The 18,798-nt window shown below is 41.0% G+C and overlaps 1 protein-coding gene across 5 annotated transcripts in view; it reads left to right on the top strand.

Annotated features, from left to right (window-relative positions):
* COL19A1 (collagen type XIX alpha 1 chain) overlaps positions 1 to 18,798 on the top strand; it is an 885,342-nt gene that overhangs the window by 685,601 nt on the left and 180,943 nt on the right. For all 5 annotated transcript variants that reach the window (XM_033936698.1, XM_033936699.1, XM_033936697.1 and 2 more), the window contains exons 33-35: positions 902 to 1,006; positions 12,767 to 12,820; positions 13,362 to 13,415. In XM_033936698.1, coding sequence (XP_033792589.1) covers positions 902 to 1,006; positions 12,767 to 12,820; positions 13,362 to 13,415 — 213 coding nt within the window. The remainder of the gene's footprint in view (positions 1 to 901; positions 1,007 to 12,766; positions 12,821 to 13,361; positions 13,416 to 18,798) is intronic.

Raw genomic sequence — 18,798 nt, 5'->3', positions numbered from 1 at the left:
AAAAGTGAATGTTGTTGTTTGTCATTCAAGTTATTGTATATGATTGTGTATGCGTATTGTTTTGTAGTTTTGCTATATGTTGTTGATAGTATGCTGTTTGTGTTTTTTGGTTGCAATTTTATTATGTGTGTTATATTGTTGCCCGCATACAATTGCTGGATATGCGGGCTATACATTTTTAAATAAATATCCACCAAAGTCTGAGTTGGAGTAAGATAGTCAATGCCAGGTCGAATCCAAGTACCAGCACTTAATATCTGGGTTTTCAAAGGTGCCCAGAAGTTACCTAGTTACTACTAATATTGAGTGATGGAGCTGGATAACCAATCAGACATAGCTGGCAAGCACTGTTCATCTAAGCTGACTGGGAGTTCTCCAACTGCACTGGGGAGGGGGGCGCGGAAGGGGGGGGTCATTGTGTTTTCAATTGCTAAGGACAGGCAGGTTCCCTGTAGTCCTGCAGAGCTTGCCTGCCCCTTGCTACTGAAAATATGATAGTGAAGCAGCACCCTTCACTGGCAGGACTGTAGGTGGAGGGAACAGAGTTGACAAGTCTCCAGTACTTTCAAGGTTGGTTATCTGGGCAGCACTGAATATCTGTGCTGCCCAGATAATTTACAGATGTGCCCTGACTGCCAACAGACTACCTAGCACTGATCAGAGAATGTCACAGCACTCAGAGCAGATATTCAGTGGCAATCTCTGGTAAGTACTGCTGATTATGACTTTGATAGTGTTGTTTAACTGGGCAAGGCCCTCTCCTGCCTGGTTAAATCATGATGAAAATCTAACCCTGAATAAATAAACATAAATGCAATATCCAGTTGAAGTCTATCTTTAATATATACTTTTCAAAGTGGCCATTGGCGTTTTTAATAAATATTTTTTGTATTTCAAGCAGAATGTCTGCAGCCACTGCCAATCTGGTCTTGCAGGCTTACCAGGCATGAAAGGAGAAAAGGGGACAGTAGGCATTCCTGGCATTGAAGGACAAGAAGGCAGAAAGGTAAGGTTTAGAACCGATTCAGTGTTAAACTGAAGAGTATTGCACAGCAGAAATCATTGTCAAATGAAGTGCACAAGAGTAAATAACGTGGATGAGATTAACAATACATAAATAAATCTTAAGGACATAAGAGCTGCATACTGGGACGGACCACAGGTCCATCAAGCCCAGTATCCTGTTTCCAACAGCGGTCAATCCAGGTCACAAGTACCTGACAAGATCCCAAAGTAAAACATTTTATGCTGCTCGTCCAAGCAATAAGCAACAGATTTCCTCAAATCCATTTTAATAATGATTTATGGACTTTTCATTTAAGAAGTTAGCCAGTTCTTTCCCTAACTGCTTTTACCACGTTCTCTGACAATGAATTCCATAGTTTAATTACACATTGAGTGAAGAAATATTTTCTCCTGTTTGCTTTAAATCTACTGTTTAATATCTTCTTTACATTTCTCCTAGTCCTAGTAATTTTGGAAAGAGTAAACAAGCAACTCATATCTACCCACCTCACTCCACTCAGTATTTTATAAAAATTTATGTTTATTGTTGCTTTTAGACCACTATTCTCGTTAACTTCAAAGCGATTTACAAAATGAAATCATATAAGAAAGGAACGCCAATATCAATAGTAAAGAAAAGTTAAAAACAAAAAGAGAAAAAAATCTAAATGACTACAAGGAAACCCTTCCCTCAATATCTTATGGAAATGTTAAACCAAAAAGATAAGTTTTCAGTAAGCTTCTAAACTCAGAATTACATGTAGATGTTAACTAAATGGACAGATGACAAAGTCAATTGATGAGTGTCAGACAATCGCAGATTACGTATTGGTCTGTACGAAACCAAAAGCTTAGTCAAATAATCAGGTTGACCTCGATGTAGCACTTTAAATACTAATGTCAAGGCTTTGCACATTAATCAAAATTTCACAGGAAGCCAATGAAACTCTTTAAGAAGAGGAGTCACATGATCATATCTATGTGCATTGGTTAAAATTCTTATAGCTGTATTTTGTACAGTTTGCAACTTTTAATAACTACTGATAAAAGCCCCATATAAATGATGTTATAATAATATAACTTTGAGCTGACCAATGTGTGCATAAGAGTCTCACAACTGGATTTATCAATATAAAAGCGCACTGATCAAATTTCACATAATGAAAAAAACAAGTCCTTTATCGCTGAATTCAATTGTTGATGAAACATCAACACTGAATTTAGTTGAACACCAAGATATTTCATAGTATTCTGCAATCTTATAGGTTGAGAACACAAAGGAGGAGCATTAGATAGAGCACTAGCAAAACAAGTAATCCACAATCCAGTAGTTTTCTGCAAATTCAATACTAATTTATTCATTACAGACTATTCATCAATCATATCAAGGCATAATTGTAGCAGTCCTAAATCGGAGGTAGGGAAACTTTGTGGAAAAATCAATAAAATATCATCTGCATAAAAATAGCTCTTAATCTGATGTTCCTGCATCCTTAAAGCAAGGGGAATCATAAAAAGGTGAAAGAACAGAATCCTAAGGTACACCACATGGAAGAAAAAGGATGATGATGATGATGATGAATGTCTTTTAGATAAAAATGATTGAAATCAACTAAGTACAGTACCAGTAATTCCCAATGACTCAAGACATGATAACAGAATAGAATGACTCACTAAATCAAAAGATCTGTATCATATTCTGTTCAGGTTCTTTATATACCACCCTGTACTCAGCATAAATATATCATCCCTGAGCCATCTCTTTTCCACACTGAAGTGCCCTAGCCACTTTAGCTTTTCTTGCCGTCCCATCCTTTTGATCATTTTCATCACCCTTCTCTGTACCTTTTCTAATTCTGCTGTATCTTTTTCGAGATGTGGCAACCAGAATTGCACAAAGTATTTGAGGTGTGGCTGCACCATTGAACAATACAAAGGCATTAGAACATTTTCTTCTTTGTTTTCCATTCCTTTCCTGATAATTCCTTACATTCTGTTTGCTTTCTTAGTCACTGCTGCACCCTGAGCTGAGAGATTTATTATATCCTCAATTATGACACTTACATCCTTTTCCTGGGTGGTGATTCCTAATGTGGAACCCTGCATCACTTAGGTATAGGTAGGTATAGGTTGAGTTCCTCTTTGCTACATGCATCACCTTACACTTGCTCACATTAAACATCATCTGTCATTTTAATTCCCAGCCTTCCAGTCTCACAAGGTCCTCTCACAATTTTCCCACAATTTTCTTGTGATTTAATAACTGTGAACAACTTTGTGCCATCAGAAAATTTACCCTCCTTATACAAAAGCGCAGAAGAGGTTTTTAGCTCCAGTCAGTGTACTGAATGCTCTGTACTGCTTCGCCGGTCATAGAGTTCCTATGAGCGTCGGAGCAGCACAGAGCATTCAGAGTGCCAGCCGGCACTAAAAACATCTTTTGCACTTTTGTAAATTATCTCACTAGTTATTCCCATCTCTAGATCATTGATAAATATGTTAAAAAGCAATGGTCCTAGCACAAACCACTAGGAAGCCCACTATTTACCCTTCTCCATTGAGAATATTGACCATTTAAACCTACTCTTGGTGTTCTGTCTTTCAGCCAGTTTTTATCCATATTAGGACTTTACCTGCTATCCCATGACTTTCTAATTTCCCATGACTTTGTCAAATGCTTTTTGAAAATCCAGATACACAGTATCAACCAGCTCACCTTTATCCACATATCCCACATTATGTTGACACTATAATATAACGTGGAGTGGCATAATCAAAAAATACGTCTAAGTCCATTTTGGACCTAAGTTGCTAGTTGCCCAAAGTCCATTCTCAAAAAATACATCCAAAATTTTTTATTTTTTTATTTTTTTTTCGAAAATCGTCTACTTGTGCGTCCAGCCATTTGATCGTCCAGACTACTAAATTGTCTATCTTTATACCCTATTCTCGTCCAAATATTCATCCAAGTAAAAAAATGCCTAGAAGAGGACAATTTGGGCATGGGAGGGGTCAGCAAAGTAATGGACTGGATACCCACACATGGCAACAGAGTAGTGGGGCACCTTACAGGGCACTGTTGTGAACTTCACAAAAAGGGTGCCACATAAACATCTCATCACAACTCCCTTGCAGGTCTTGATAAGCCCCCCAAAACATTGCCAAAACCTACTATACCTACCTGTCTACCACCCCAATAACCCTTATGGCTGCAGGTGTCACCTATATGGCAGTACAATAGGGTTTGGGGGGTTTTGGGGTGCACATGTTTTACCATGAATGCAGTGGTTAGAGTGGCTTATGGGTCTGGGTTCTCCTCTCTATGGTTCACTAGCCTACCCCCCAAACTGCATAAGCAACCTCTGTGCAGTTCTACTAGGCTTTCCTATGCCAGGTGCTGATGTCCTGGAGGCAGGTATGTATGATTTTTATGGCAGTGTGAGAGGGTCAGTGATCAGTGGGGGAGTATGTGGGGGTCTGTACTTTGTGTCTGCAGTGGTTATCTTATCACTTTGGATACCTTCTGGGCATTTAGATATGTTTTTAGTTCGTCTAAGTCACTACGTATAAGTTCCGTCTAGGGCAGTCTAGTTAAAATTTCAGTTATACTTGCAGTATAAGTCTAGGTCAGCCCATGGCCCTCCCAAATCCCACCCTCACCACTCCTCCTAAAACGCCCCTTTCAGCTCTGGGCGTACAGAAGCACTGAAAAGGTCTAAGCAGTTTTTAGATACATCTAAAACCTGTTTTGATTATTGGCACTTGGACGACCTGTCTTTAAGGTCATCCAAGTGCTGATTTGCGTGGGATTTTAGATGTATTTGTTTTTTGATTATGAGCCCCATAGAATTCCATACTTTGTATTGTAATATTAATATTATTTTTACTGCTGTAATTGTCTATTGCTTATGTTTGAGTTATTCTTGCTGTGCACCACCTTGAGTGAACTCCTTCAACAAGGTGGTAAATAAATCCTAATATAATTTAAAAAAAATATTTATTCACCCCTTCAAAGAAATGTAGTAGATTGGTTAGGCAAGATTTCCTTTTGACTAAAACCATGCTGGCTTTGTCTCATTAATCCTTGCTTATGTATATGCTCTGTAATTTTGTTATTTATAATAGTCTCTACCATTTTGCCTGGCACCAAAATCAGACTCATCAGTCTGTAATTTTCCAGATCACCTCTGGAACCCTTTTTAAAGACTGGCATTACATTGGCCATCCTCCAGTTCTTGGATATCATGCTAGATAGTAAAGATAAATTGTAAATTATTAACAAGATCTCTGCAACTTTATTTTCAGTTCTATCAGTACTCTAGAATGTATACCATCCAGTCCAGGTGATTTGCTACTCCAGTTTGTCAACAGGACCTTGTGAGACTGGGAGACTGGGCATCAAAATGGTAGATGACTTTTAATGTGAGCAAGTGCAAAGTATGCATGTGGGAAAGAGGAACTCAAACTATAGCTATGTGATGCAAGGTTCTATATTAGGAGTCACTGCCAAGGAAAAGTATCTAGGTGTCATTATTGAGGATACATTAAAACCCTCAGCTCAATGTGTGGTGGTGGCTACGAAAGCAAATAGAATGTTAGGAATTATCAGGAAAGGAATGGAAAACAAAGACGAAAATGTTATAATACCTTTGTATTGCTCTATGGCAGGGATAGGGAACTCCGGTCCTCGAGAGCCGTATTCCAGTCGGGTTTTCAGGATTTCCACAATGAATATGCATTGAAAGCAGTGCATGCACATAGATCTCATGCATATTCATTGGGGAAATCCTGAAAACCCGACTGGAATACGGCTCTCAAGGACCGGAGTTCCCTACCCCTGCTCTATGGTATGGCCGCACCTTGAATACTGTGTACAATTCTGTTTGCCTTAGCTAAATAAAAGATATAGCAGAATTAGAAAAGGTACAGAGAAGGACAATGAAAATGATAAAAGGGATGGTACAACTTCCCTATGAGGAAAGGCTAAAGCGGCTAGGGCTCTTCAGCTTGGAGAAGAAACGACTCGGGGTAGATAAGATAAGAGGTCTATAAAATAACCACTGTCAGTGTTCAGTTTTTGATGGTATTTTGTTGGCTTGCTTCATTACCATCAAACCCATCAATGGCGTGCATTCATCATGCCTTCTGTGCCAAACCCACTCATTCAGGACACAATCTAAATCTTCAATTTTTGCCCTAAGCAGTGTTTTTCTGGTTTTCATTGATTTCTGGTCATAACTCTCACTGTAAAACTAACATCAACTTATCTTTTGAAAGGAGGCTGCTGCCTTTCACTGTTTGATAATGACCACACAACAACAACAACAACACATATGCTGTATCTAATGAGGTTTTAATAAGCAATAAATCAATAGTCAGCTTACATGATTGTCATCAAAATGATTATACAGCAGTGTGCAAAGAGACGGAATCAGTCAGAGACTAGTAATCTGAGAAGATCCAGTTCTCTCTAAAGAGTCCTGTTCCTCATTCTTGGTCTTTTATTCTGTTACCTAGAATGTTGCTTTGCCATTTTGATTGGTGGTTACACAGTCATTCTGATTGATTGTGTTACAAAGTGTTATTCTGATTGGTTGCTTTACATGTTTGCTTATGTCATTGCAAGGTTATTACAAGGTCACTACAAGGCTTGGGTGTTGTCTAAAACAACTTCCCTATCTCCCTTGGCAGTTTGTCCTTGATGCTGACCTCTAAGCCCTCTGGACATGGACCCCTCCCCTCTTGGTGACCTTCTCCCTCTGCTTCTTGGGTGTTACCTTTATCAGCACTTTCAACATGTTCTGTATTCAGAACATACGAGTTCTTCTGTCACCGCCTTGTGACTATCTTTCCATGCCACATCATGTTGTCCTGCATGAGTCACTATCTTGTGACTAGCACTTCTGCAGGGAAATTTCCCCAGTAGCTGTTTGGATATTGTCAGCATCTGGGTAAGAGATGAAGTTTTTATAGAATCTATTTTGTTTTTGGCCTGATTTTATTATAGGCCTTGTCCTTTAGCTGTTTGCCACAGGGTTTCCACAGATGGTTCTGCTCTCATTTTCTAAGTGGAATCTGCATCTCTCTGCCATTTTCCAGCCCTCCGACCTTTTCTGTTTCTCACTGTCACCCTGGAATCTGCAGCTCTCCACTTTCCAGCCCTCAAACCTGAATTGCTCAGAGATCAGGATAAATGCATGTACCAGTGTTGGTTTCAGCGTGTGTTACATCGGGGAAATTGACTACTTTCTGTTCCATGTCAAATTTCAGTTTTTGGAGCTTATCGGGTTTTGGAATTTCGGATAAAGGATCTTGCACTTGTACAAAGACAGGAAACCCACAGAGAGAGTCCCTCTGATAGTAATATACAATCCAGATCTACAAAAACTGAGAAAGTTATAAAAGATGTATAGCCACTAGTCCAGGAGGATGAATTACTGAAAGAAATATTCCTAGTTCCACCGGTGCTGGCCTTCTGACAGCATCTAATCTGAAACAAAATTGGTGAAAAGTAAACTCCTAACAGAAGCTTAGAAAGAAGAGGACACTACATGTCCTTGCAATATGCCAAGCAGTAAATTGTGCCTACAGATGTCACAGGATCTCATAGTCACTCACATGGTAAAAACATTCAGCATATGGGGATCCAATGCATGCATAGGAGGTATCACAGGGCTCAGTCCTGGGTCCACTCCTTTTCAACATATTCATAGGGGATCTGACTCAGGGGCTTCGAGGTAAAATAACATTATTCGCTGACGACGCAAAACTATGTAATATAGTAGGCAATTGCAATTTAAAAAATAATATGGAGCAGGACCTGCTTACTTTGGAAAGTTGGTCCTCAACCTGGCAACTAGGCTTCAACGCTAAGAAGTGCAAGGTCATGCACCTCAGAAGTGGTAATCCACGCAGGACGTACTCCTTGAATGGAGAAACTTTAACTAGGACTTCAGCAGAACGAGATTTAGGAGTAATCATCAGTGCAGACATGAAAACTGCCAATCAAGTGGAGAAGGCTTCATCCAAGGCAAGGCGTATGATGGGCTGTATTAAAAGAAGTTTCATCAGCCGGAAGCCTGAAGTCATAATGCCATTGTACAGGGCCATGGTGAGACCTCATCTGGAATACTATGTACAATTCTGGAGGCCACATTACTGTAAAGATGTGCGCAGAATTGAATCAGTTCAGCGGATGGCCACCAGGATGATTACAGGCCTCAAGGGTCTCTCGTACGAAGAGAGGCTGAACAAATTACAGCTCTACACTCTCGAAGAACATAGGGAGAGGGGAGACATGAATGAGACATTTAAGTACATCACAGGACGCGTCGAGGTAGAAGATGGTATTTTCTTTCTCAAAGGACCCTTGGCCACAAGAGGACATCCGCTCAAACTCAAGGGCAGGAAATTTCATGGCAACTCCAGAAAGTATTTTTTCACGGAGAGAGTAGTGGATCATTGGAACAAGCTTCCAGTGCAGGTGATCGAGGCAAGCAGCGTACAAGACTTTAAGAACAAATGGGATGCCTATGTCGGATCCCTACGAAGGTTAAGTTAAGGAATTGGGTTATTAGGGCATAGACTAAAGGTGTGGGTCAGTAGGGTGGGCAGACTTGATGGGCTATAGCCCTTTTCTGCCGTCATCTTTCTATGTTTCTATGTTTCATCTTCAAATGTGGTATATACCATTTAATGCAAAAAGTGTGAAGAAGGGTGCTGCATTAGAAACAGGCCAGATGCAAAAGACTAGAATCAATTTACAGAGATATCATATTAAACATTATTCCAACCAGGATGTCACCTCTGTAGGACAACATTTCACAAAACCAGAACACTACATCAATGATTTTATGATGAAAATATTAAAAGGGAATTATAAGACAATCCAGATTATCATCAAGCAATAATAAACTTTTATTAATTATGACAGGAGTCGCCATACAACATATCACAAGTAATTGGAAGAATTACAGTAGACTCAACTATACCTTCTGGTGGAATTCGTTGTGTCACATTTATAAAATGGAAAGAACTATTGCTATGCAAAGAGGGAATTACAGTGGTACCTTGGATTACGAGCATAATCGTTTCCAGGAGCATGCTCGTAATCCAAAATGCTCATTTATCAAAGCGAGTTTCCCCATAGGAAATAATGGAAATTTGCTTTGATATGTTCCCACCCCCTCCTCCAAGGCCAGCCGCTGCTCCCCCCCCCCCCCCCCACGAGAGCATTGCTCCCCCCGAAGGCCCCCTGCGAACCGGCACCCTCCCCCCGGCAATCCGGCACCCCCCCCACCATCAGGCACCCCCCCCCCCGCCACCATCGGGCACCCTCCCGCCGCGACCTGAGGTCCCCCCAACCCACCCAAACCCTCTTCTTACTTTGGTGTAGCCTTCGCACCCGCACCGGCACCAGCATGTCCTGTGCGTTGGTGCCGGTGCCCGAAGATCTGCCTCCTGTGCTGGGCCATCAGCATATGCGCATGCTCAAGGCTTGAGAGTTCACGTTCGACGTGGGGGGGAAGGTGCCGGTTCACGGGGGGGGGGGGGGCGCTCGCAAATCGAGGCGCACTCAGTTTCCGAGGCGCCAATTTTGTGAATGTTTTGCTCGTCTTGCAAAACACTCGCAAACCGGTGCACTCGTAAACCGAGGTACCACTGTATAATAACTTTAAAAAGATCTGGGGACCATTGACAACTTATTGCAATGAAAAGACGCCATTTTCCATTGAAAGTACATTTACAATGCGGGACGGGGGGATGATCTAAGTCTTATTAAAGGTTTAATTAAATAGAAAAGAATATTTATATTTATATGATACCTCTGATTAAAATATTAGTGGGAAGGGTGGGTGGGAAGGGAGTAAATTTATGTATTTAATGATATAATAGAAAGAAATTCAAGTAATGTATTCAATTTTCAAATGTTTTAATTATTTGTATACTTGATGTAAAATGAAAAATGAATAAAAAGTTTATATAAAAAAAAGACAATCCAGAAACATAAAGCCTTTCAAATCAAAATGATAAAATAGTTTGACATCCATCAGATAGGACTTAACAAAGGTCAGAGGTTTCTGTTGAAATACAATTCATAAAAGTATGCTTTGTTGTCCTCTTATCCAAGTTTATTTATAACTAGCTGATGGCCCGGCGATGCACGGGTATTTAATTATAGCAATAACACTGTAAATGGATTCAAATAAAGATACTTTATAGTGGTGAATGAAATTATTTTTTTACAGCTAAATAAAAAGTACAATATTCAAATTATAATGTGAAATATTTGACAAAATGAATACAATACAACTAACGCAAAACGTGATTATAAACAACATTTTTAGTTTCACCTCCTGGAGCAAGAACATATAAATTATTGGGTGAATCCACCCTTGAGCAATCAACATAAAGTTGTGGGCCGCGAGACCCCCAGAACATATCACCCCAGGTAGTGAGGGATCTGCATACCAAGTTTCGTTCAAATCGTTGAATTACTGTGAGAATGGCAGCTTTTTACATTTTTTCCATTGACATGAATGGGTGAAATCTGATTTTCTGTTTGTAGCTCCGCCCACGTGTGCAGGTGGGCCGTGAGACCCCCAGAACATATCATCCCAGGTAGTGAGGGATCTGCATACCAAGTTTCGTTTAAATCGGTCAAGCCGTTTTTGCGTGATCGCGGCACATACACACACACATACACACATACATACCTCCGATTTTATATATAGAGATTTAATATACTGACCATCTACATGTATGACCGGTTTACAATGCTAAAAATATTATAATAAATGTATGGGGACAAATATTAAACAAAATGAGGACAAAGACATGGACATAACTGGACATGAAAGGAGTTAGGGGTATGGAAAGTTGATAATTGCATCATAAAAATAAAAGTAAAGGAGTGTACGGGGGAGGGGAAAACCAGCATGGAATGGGGGTCACTACATAGAAGCGGTTCTTTATAATAAAATGATGCTACGATTGAGGAGTGGTTACTAGCTTGTATTGTGGAATGCGTCTTCAAATAAAAAGGTTTTGAGTTTGGTTTTGAATTTATCTAGAAATTTTCATGGCGAAGATGAGAAGGCATGGCATTCCAGAGGACAGGGGCTGTGGCAGAAAAAATTGTATTTCTGGTGTAATAAAGTTCTTTAATTGGAGGAACAGTTAGTAAGTTCTGGTCTGCTGCTCTAAAGGCCCTAGTTGAAGAATATGGAATGATGTGTTTATCGAGGAATGCTGGAGAGCGCATGAGTTTTATTTTGAAGATGAGCAGAAGAATTTTATATGTGGAGCGATGAGAGACAGGTAACCAGTGCACTTCACAGAGAAGAGGAGTGACATGGTTGTATTTTTTAGCTTTGTAAATTAGTTTGGCTGTGTTTTGAATAAGCTGCAGACGACGTATTTCCTTTTGAGTGATCCCGTGATATAAAGAATTACAATAGTCCAGATGAGAGATGATTAGTGAATGAATTATGGTTTCGATAGAAGCAGTTTCAAGAACAGAAGTTAAGGAATGGATAAGACGAAGTTTATAGAAGCATTTTTTTTGTGATAGAGCTGATTTGGTCATGGTATGAAAGATCTTTAACTAGGATGACTCCTAGAAGTTTTATTTTTGATTCTATTTGAATAGGACAGGATTCAGTGCAAAATGTCCTTTTAAGGTTTCATTATTTTTGATTGGAAAAAGTAGACCATGTGTTTTAACTATGTTGAGGGATAATCTGTTTGTTCTGAGCCAATCACTGATTTTATCAAGTTTAGTGCTTATTTCCTGTATGTCAATGGGGTTGATGGGATGTAGAAGTTGGATGTCGTCTGCATATGTAAAAGTAGTGAATCCAATAGATTGGGCTAGGGGCAGTAGAGGGGCCAAGAAAATATTAAAAAGTAAGGGGGAAAGGATTGAGCCTTGTGTGATGCCGTAGGATTAGATAATTAGGGGAGAGGAAGTTCCTTTGGAATGGACTTTGAAATTTCTGTCTTTGAAATAAGAGGTAAACCAGAGAAGAGCAGAATCTGAGATTCTGCAATTTTTAAGGCGAGTGAGGAGAAGGTTATGATCAATGGTGTTGAAAGCTGCTGATAAGTTGAGAGATATTAAGTGAACGGATTTACAATGGTAGTGAAAGTTTCTCACCTTATCCACCCCTTTTCTCTTCCTGTGAGACTGCCATTGGAATGTTTTTATGTTTCACTTATGTATTCTGATATTTATCATTTCCTTAGTTCTGATCTGAAGTAGGGTTACCTTCAAAAACATATAAAAATTGTATTTAGTCCAATAAAAAGTATCAGGTTTGTTCTTTTATATTTTGTTTTATTTCTATATATTGCTTTTGAAAGAGTGATACAAGGATAAAAAATAACCTCAAATTTGGGATCTTTTTTCCTCTCATTTTGGCTCTCAAACAACATTAAACAACATGGAAAACATTTCAAACAAATGCACCTCCCTAATATCAGATTTTTTTAAAGTTATGTAGTTCTTCTGCCATATAATATTTACCTCTAGATTTCTGTGGCGGTTTAGGATACTTATTGTTGGATTAGCAGAAGAACTATTGAAAAATGTTTTTGTAGGTGAACTTAGATGGAAAGTAAAGACCCATATGATCTCAAAAATTCATTTTTATTATCAACTTTGGGTCATTTTTACATTGATCTAGGGAAAGATGTCATGTCCTGCAAAGAATCCTGATGTAATTCATTACCCCTGGTGTCTGCTTTTGTTATACTCTAGGGTGATCCTGGCTCAAGAGGTCCTTCAGGAACCCCTGGGAAAGAGGGCCCAAAGGTAAGTTTATAAAGTGAGTTACTAATAGGGTATCTTCCTACCTATTTCTTTGGATTTAGCTCATGCCTTTTTTGTTGGTACTCAGTGCCAGTTATATTCAGGTACAATAGTTACCTATTGATTGCAGTGGAAATGATAAGCTTCACACAAAATATAAGCCTGTCTTTGGAAAAAAATGATTGGGGATTTTATTAGTATGTTGAATTCATCCCAGTTTTAATTTCTTTCTTTTGCAACTACTGCTTAAGGGAAGTAGATGCTGTGTCTGCGAAGGGAATGGGACTTGATATACTACCTTTCTATGGTTACAATTAAAGCAGTTGATATATTATATGCAGGTACTTATTTTGTACCCTGGGCAATGAAGTATTAAGTGACTTGCCCAGAGTCATAAGAAGCTGCAGCAGGAAATGAACCCAGTTCCCCAGGTCCTCAGATTGCTTCACTAACCACTAGGCTAGTTGTAGGAGGAATTGAGAGAACACTAATCTACATATAGTGAATGGTACAAAGTGATTTTCTAATTTTGATATTCCATTAGGGCACCAAAGGTGAGCGTGGATTTCCTGGTCTCTCTGGAGAAAAAGGTGATGAGGTAAACGTGTTCAGGTCTTAGAAATATAATTTATTGTAATCTCAAACAGCCAAAACTATTTGAAAAATACAAAAAGAGCATTTAATTTGTGAACATTTGGCAATTTTCTAAAGAAGTATAGACAAAAACAATTCTGTAAGGGGGCACCTGTATTTAGGAAACCTAGAGGGCATCTATGTGAAGCCTGTTCTATATGGGAAAGTAGACATTACTTTCCTTTATACCAGGGGTGCCCACACTTTTTGGGCTTGTGAGCTACTTTTAAAATGACCAAGTCAAAATGATCTACCAATAATGAAATTTAAAAAAAAAACCACAAAGCACACTGAAAGGCAGAGAAAATATTAATTATCATTCATATTCTGGGGGTTTTTCAAAGAGGTCACGGCAGATGAATCTATGCAATGTCACCTCAGTAACAACCATACAAAAATAGACAAATATACCCCCTCCCTTTTTACTGAACCACACTAGCAGTTTTTAGCGCAGGGAGTTGTGCTGAATGCCCCGCGCTGCTCTCAATGCTCATAGGTTCCCTGCGCTAAAAAAACGCTATTGTGGTTTAGTAAAAGGAAGCCATAGTGCAAAATATAGACAGCAGATATAAATTCTCAAAAAGGACACATTTTGATCACTAAATTGAAAATAAAATCATTTTTCCTACCTTTGTTGTTTGGTGATTTCATGAGTCTCTGGTTGCACTTTCTTCTTCTGACTGTGCATCCAATCTTTCTTCCCTTCTTTCAGCCTCTTGTATGTTTCCTCTCCTCCAGACCTCATTCTCTCCCCCAACTTTTTCTTTCTGTTTCCTTGCCTCCCTTTCTTTCTGTTTCCCTGTTCCCCCTTCTTTCTGTCTCCCTGCTTGCCCCCTTTCTTTCCTTCTCCCTACCCTTCCCCCAAGCCACTTGGTTTGCCGCCATCAGGGAATAGCCCCCAAGCCACCGCAGCCCCAAGCTCTCCCTGCAAAAGCGTTGTGCTGACTAGCATTCCGCTCCCCGACGTCAATTATGACGTAGGAGAGGAAGTTCCAGGCCAACCAGGCATTTCTCCCCATTCTATCCAGCCTGGGCCCCATCTCTCCTTGATCCAGCATTTCCCTTCTGTGTCTGTCAGAATTACCATTCCACCTATTTTCCAGCATCACCCTTCTTTGTGTCCATTTCACCTATATCCCTATCTCACCACTTTTTCAGAATCTTCATTTGTCTCTGTCCTTGTCTTTACCCCATGTTTACCATTTGCCCTTTCAATCTCTTTATCTCCCCCCCCCTTTTTCAGCATTACTTCTATGTCTCTATTTCACCTCCTCTTCATGTCCCCTCTGTATCTCTATCCTTATTCAGTAGGTCCTGCTTACCCTTTCTCTTCTTTGTGTCACTATCTCCATTTTCAGCTTTCGGCCCTTTTCTTGTAGCCAGAATTTTTCCACCCTCCCTCCACTCCGGCCCAGCCCGGTATGAAATATTTCCTTTTGTTTCCCTCCCCTCTCTTTTTCTCTCTCTCGTTCTCCTCCCTCACCCACGAGTCCTGCATCTGGCCCTCTCCCTTCCACCTGCATCCAGCCACACACCCTGCCCTGCGGCCCTCTTCAGCAACTCGTTAGCAACGGTGATCAAGACAGGCTGCCGACATCGAGGTCTTTCCTCTGCGAGTCCCGCTTTTGTAGAAAAAGGAAATTGAAAAAAGCGGGACTTGTAGAGGGTAGGCCCCGACATCAGAAGCTTGTGTCAATCGCTGCTGCTGAGTTGCCGAAGAGAGCCGCGGAGCAGGGGGTGTGGCCGGATGCAAATAGAAGGGAGAGGGTCAGATAGGAAGGCTGTAGAAGCTCCAAAGCATGACACCGACCCCTGCCAGGATGATTTCTTTTTCAGGCTGCCACCACCGCCACCGCCCCCCTCCCCCCCCACCGAAATGGCAAAAACAGACTAAACTGGATGCCCGGCGGCAGCGTCTTTGACATCGGGGAGAGGAAGGCTGATCGGCCGGTAGATCGGGACGGCAACACGAGTCTATCACGGGATAGGCTCCGTGATCGACTCACGTTGCCTTCCCGATCTACCGGTCGATCTCGATCGATATATTGGTGCACCCCTGCTTTATACAGTAAAAACTAAAATAACTGAAGTGCTTGTGCTAGCATTTGAGATAAGCACTTGAACTTATACCCCCTGTTTTACTAAGTTGCGCTAATCAAATTAGTGCACGCTAAACGCTAACGCGTCCATGGACTAACATGCATGCGTTAGTGTTTAGCATTCGCTAATACAATTAGCGCGCTCTAATCGATTAGCGCACCTTAGCAAACAGGGCCATAGTATCCTATAAGTTATATGTGTTAAGTGTGTGTCTCACACATACTCTGCCCATGTGAATGCTCACATCGTAATTACATGCTGTTGAATATAATGTATGTGTGTATTTATAGAGCCTTCCAAAGAAGACTGATGTTAGACCTAAAGAAATTTTATCCATACACTTGTTTTAATTTAAATTGAATATATTTAGTGAAATAGGATTTCAAGCGCTCGCAGTCACCAGCTAACAGAACTAGTCTTGGCGTGTGATCATCGGTCCTTATATCTTTTTTTATTCAGTTTAAAGTGTATGACTTATTTAATATCCTTAATTAAGTTAATTTTTCCTTATTTCAATTTTATAATGTAATATGAATATAATGATACTTAGCTCAGGTATAGTCTTTTAAACCCGGCCCTCTGACCACAATCACAATAACGACGGAAGATCTCCGTTTCGCTCTCGTTTATATTAAGAGAGCTTCATCAGGTCCAGAGTGGTAGATAAATTAACACTGTCCTCTTTATTCTTTATATTATAATTTCAACTTTCTCACGGACTCATCGAAAAATTCTATCAAAGCGCTTTTCATGGCGTCTGATATTGAAGTGACATATTTATAGAGCAGCATTTTGGCATTTACACACATATTTGCACACATATTCTAGTCATTTACCTCTAATGTGGCACCCAACTTTATGCCTAGAGGGAAATTCTATAAAAGGTACCTAAAGATAAGCACCTAAAGTTACGCGCCTAACGTAATTAGTAAATTGGCTTCAATTATGAGCTTTAACAAGCTCATAATTGAAAAATAAAAATCTAATTTGGTGATTGGTGCCTATCTTCTTAGGTGCAATTCTACAAAAGATAGACACCTAACTCCAAAGTAGGCAGAGCTAAGGGGCGGAGAAGGACTTGAGCACCGCTAGATGCGATTCTCAAAAGGATTTAGGCATCTATAATGTAGGCCTTTAAAACCTTGGCCTACATTACAGGCTCCTCTAAGTTTTATGTTAGGCACAATTCTGTAATAGGCAACTAAGGCCCTCTTTTACTAAGGTGCACTAACCGATTAGCGCACCCTAATCAATCTAGCGTGCGCTAAACGCTAATGCATGCAAGTTAGTCTATGGACGCGCTAGTATTTAGTGTGCGCTAATTTGATTAGTGCTCACTAATTGGTTAGCACACCTTAGTAAAAGAGGTAGTAAGTATGATTGACAAGAGACAGGCATCTATTTTTTTGTGCATAGTTAAAGTGCAAAGTTGGGCACACAATTTTTAGAATAAGGTCAATTGTACAAACAACCTAATTTTTTTTAATTTTTTTTTTTTAAATAATTGGCTATTAATTGAAGTTAACAATCAAATATTGGCTTCAATTGTTGTTAATTGGCACCAATTGTCAGGGACCTACTTACCACTCCAGTCCCAATGGCATGGCAGCACCTCCAGGTTCTGGGGATCATGGTGGCAACAATTGATATAGTCCCTTGGGCCATAGCCTGTCTGCGTCTGCTGCAGGATGCTCTGCTTTCGCATTGGAATCTCCAGTGGGACCCATTACATGCACCCCTGCCCTGGATAACTGTGGCGTGGAATAGTCATGCATGGTGGTTGCGACCCCTCTCACTTTCAAGGGACCTTACCCTCCGGATCTTGGATTGGGTGATTCTGTCTACAGATGTGAGCCTCAGAGTCTGGGGAACAGTGTGTATGACCTGTTTAGGGACAGTGGGAGCCCTCAGAGCGCAAATAGTCGATCAATCGTCTGGAGCTTTGGGCAATTCAGCTGGCTCTTCTCCACTTCGAGGGTCATCTCTGTCATTGAGCCATCCGTGTCTTCTCGGACAATGCCACGGTAGTAGCTTACATCAATCAGCAAGGGAGCGTGGAGGTTCTTCTGGTAGGCAGAGAGACTCCTTGTGGTGCTATCAGCAGTGCACATGGCAGGAGTGGTCAGATTTTCTCAATTTCAGACGCTGGACCCTGAAGAGTGGTCTCTGTCTCAAAGAGCATTTGATTGCATAGTAGTGTCCCATGTTCGATCTCATGGCAACTACGTCCAACAAGAAAGCGGATCGGCAGAGCAGGCCTGGACACTCTGGTTCAGTCCTGGCCATGGGAAGGTCTCCTCTGTCTTACCTCTGTGGCCCATAATAGGGCATCTGTTGAGGTGGATAGGATCCTGGTTACGCCCGATTGGCCAAGGTGGCTGTGGTATGCCGACTTAATTCGGTTCCAGCAGGATCAGGGGTTCCAGCTACCATGTCATTTTGGCCTCCTCACACAGGGTCCAATTGCGATGTTGGATCTGGACCACTTTGGTCTTACGACATGGCTCATGAGTGCACCATCTGTTATTGCCACATTGCTTTATAGCAAAAGGAAGTCCACAGTGTAGCCTATGCGAAGAGATGTTACCAAGCTTGCTGTGCCAAGACAGGTGGACCCGTCTGTTATATCGCTTCCTCGGGTCCTGGAGTTTCTGCAGGATGGCCTGAAGAAGAGCCTAGCGATAGCTTCGCACCGGATGCAGATTGCCCGTTTTTCATATATGGGCCTTCCTTCTCTGAGGGGCTCATTGGCAGCTCATCCAGATGTGGCTTGTTTTTTATGAGGCGCTCTGCAACTTAGGCCTCCGTTGGGCCTTCCCTGTCCGACCTGGAATCTTAATCCTGTTCTCTGCTCTCTGACTCATCTGCCATATGAGCCTCTGGAGCAGGTATGCCTGATGGATCTCACAATCAAGACGGTCTTCTTGGTGGCTATTACATCAGCCCATAGGTGTTTCAGAGCTTCAGGCTCTCTCCTGCCAGGATCCTTTTCTGCATATTATGGATTCCGCAGATGCTGCGTACTGTTCCTTCCTCTCTTCTGAAAGTGATTTCTGCTTTCCATGTGAATCAGGAACTCCAGCTTCCTGCTTTTGCTTCCTCTAGTTCAAAGGAGCAGGACCAGGTGTTGCAGTCCTTGGATGTGCACAGCATTTTGTTGCAGTATCTGGAGGTCCCCAATGAGTTTCACCTCTCTGACCACCTGTTTGCTCTGGCAGTTCCTGCCCGCAACAATCGGCTTGTTTCTA

This window comes from Geotrypetes seraphini, chromosome 3, assembly GCF_902459505.1.
Source record: "Geotrypetes seraphini chromosome 3, aGeoSer1.1, whole genome shotgun sequence".
NCBI lineage: Eukaryota > Metazoa > Chordata > Amphibia > Gymnophiona > Dermophiidae > Geotrypetes > Geotrypetes seraphini.
The sequence above is the reverse complement of the archived record's forward strand: the minus strand, read 5'-3'. Positions and strand labels throughout refer to the sequence as shown.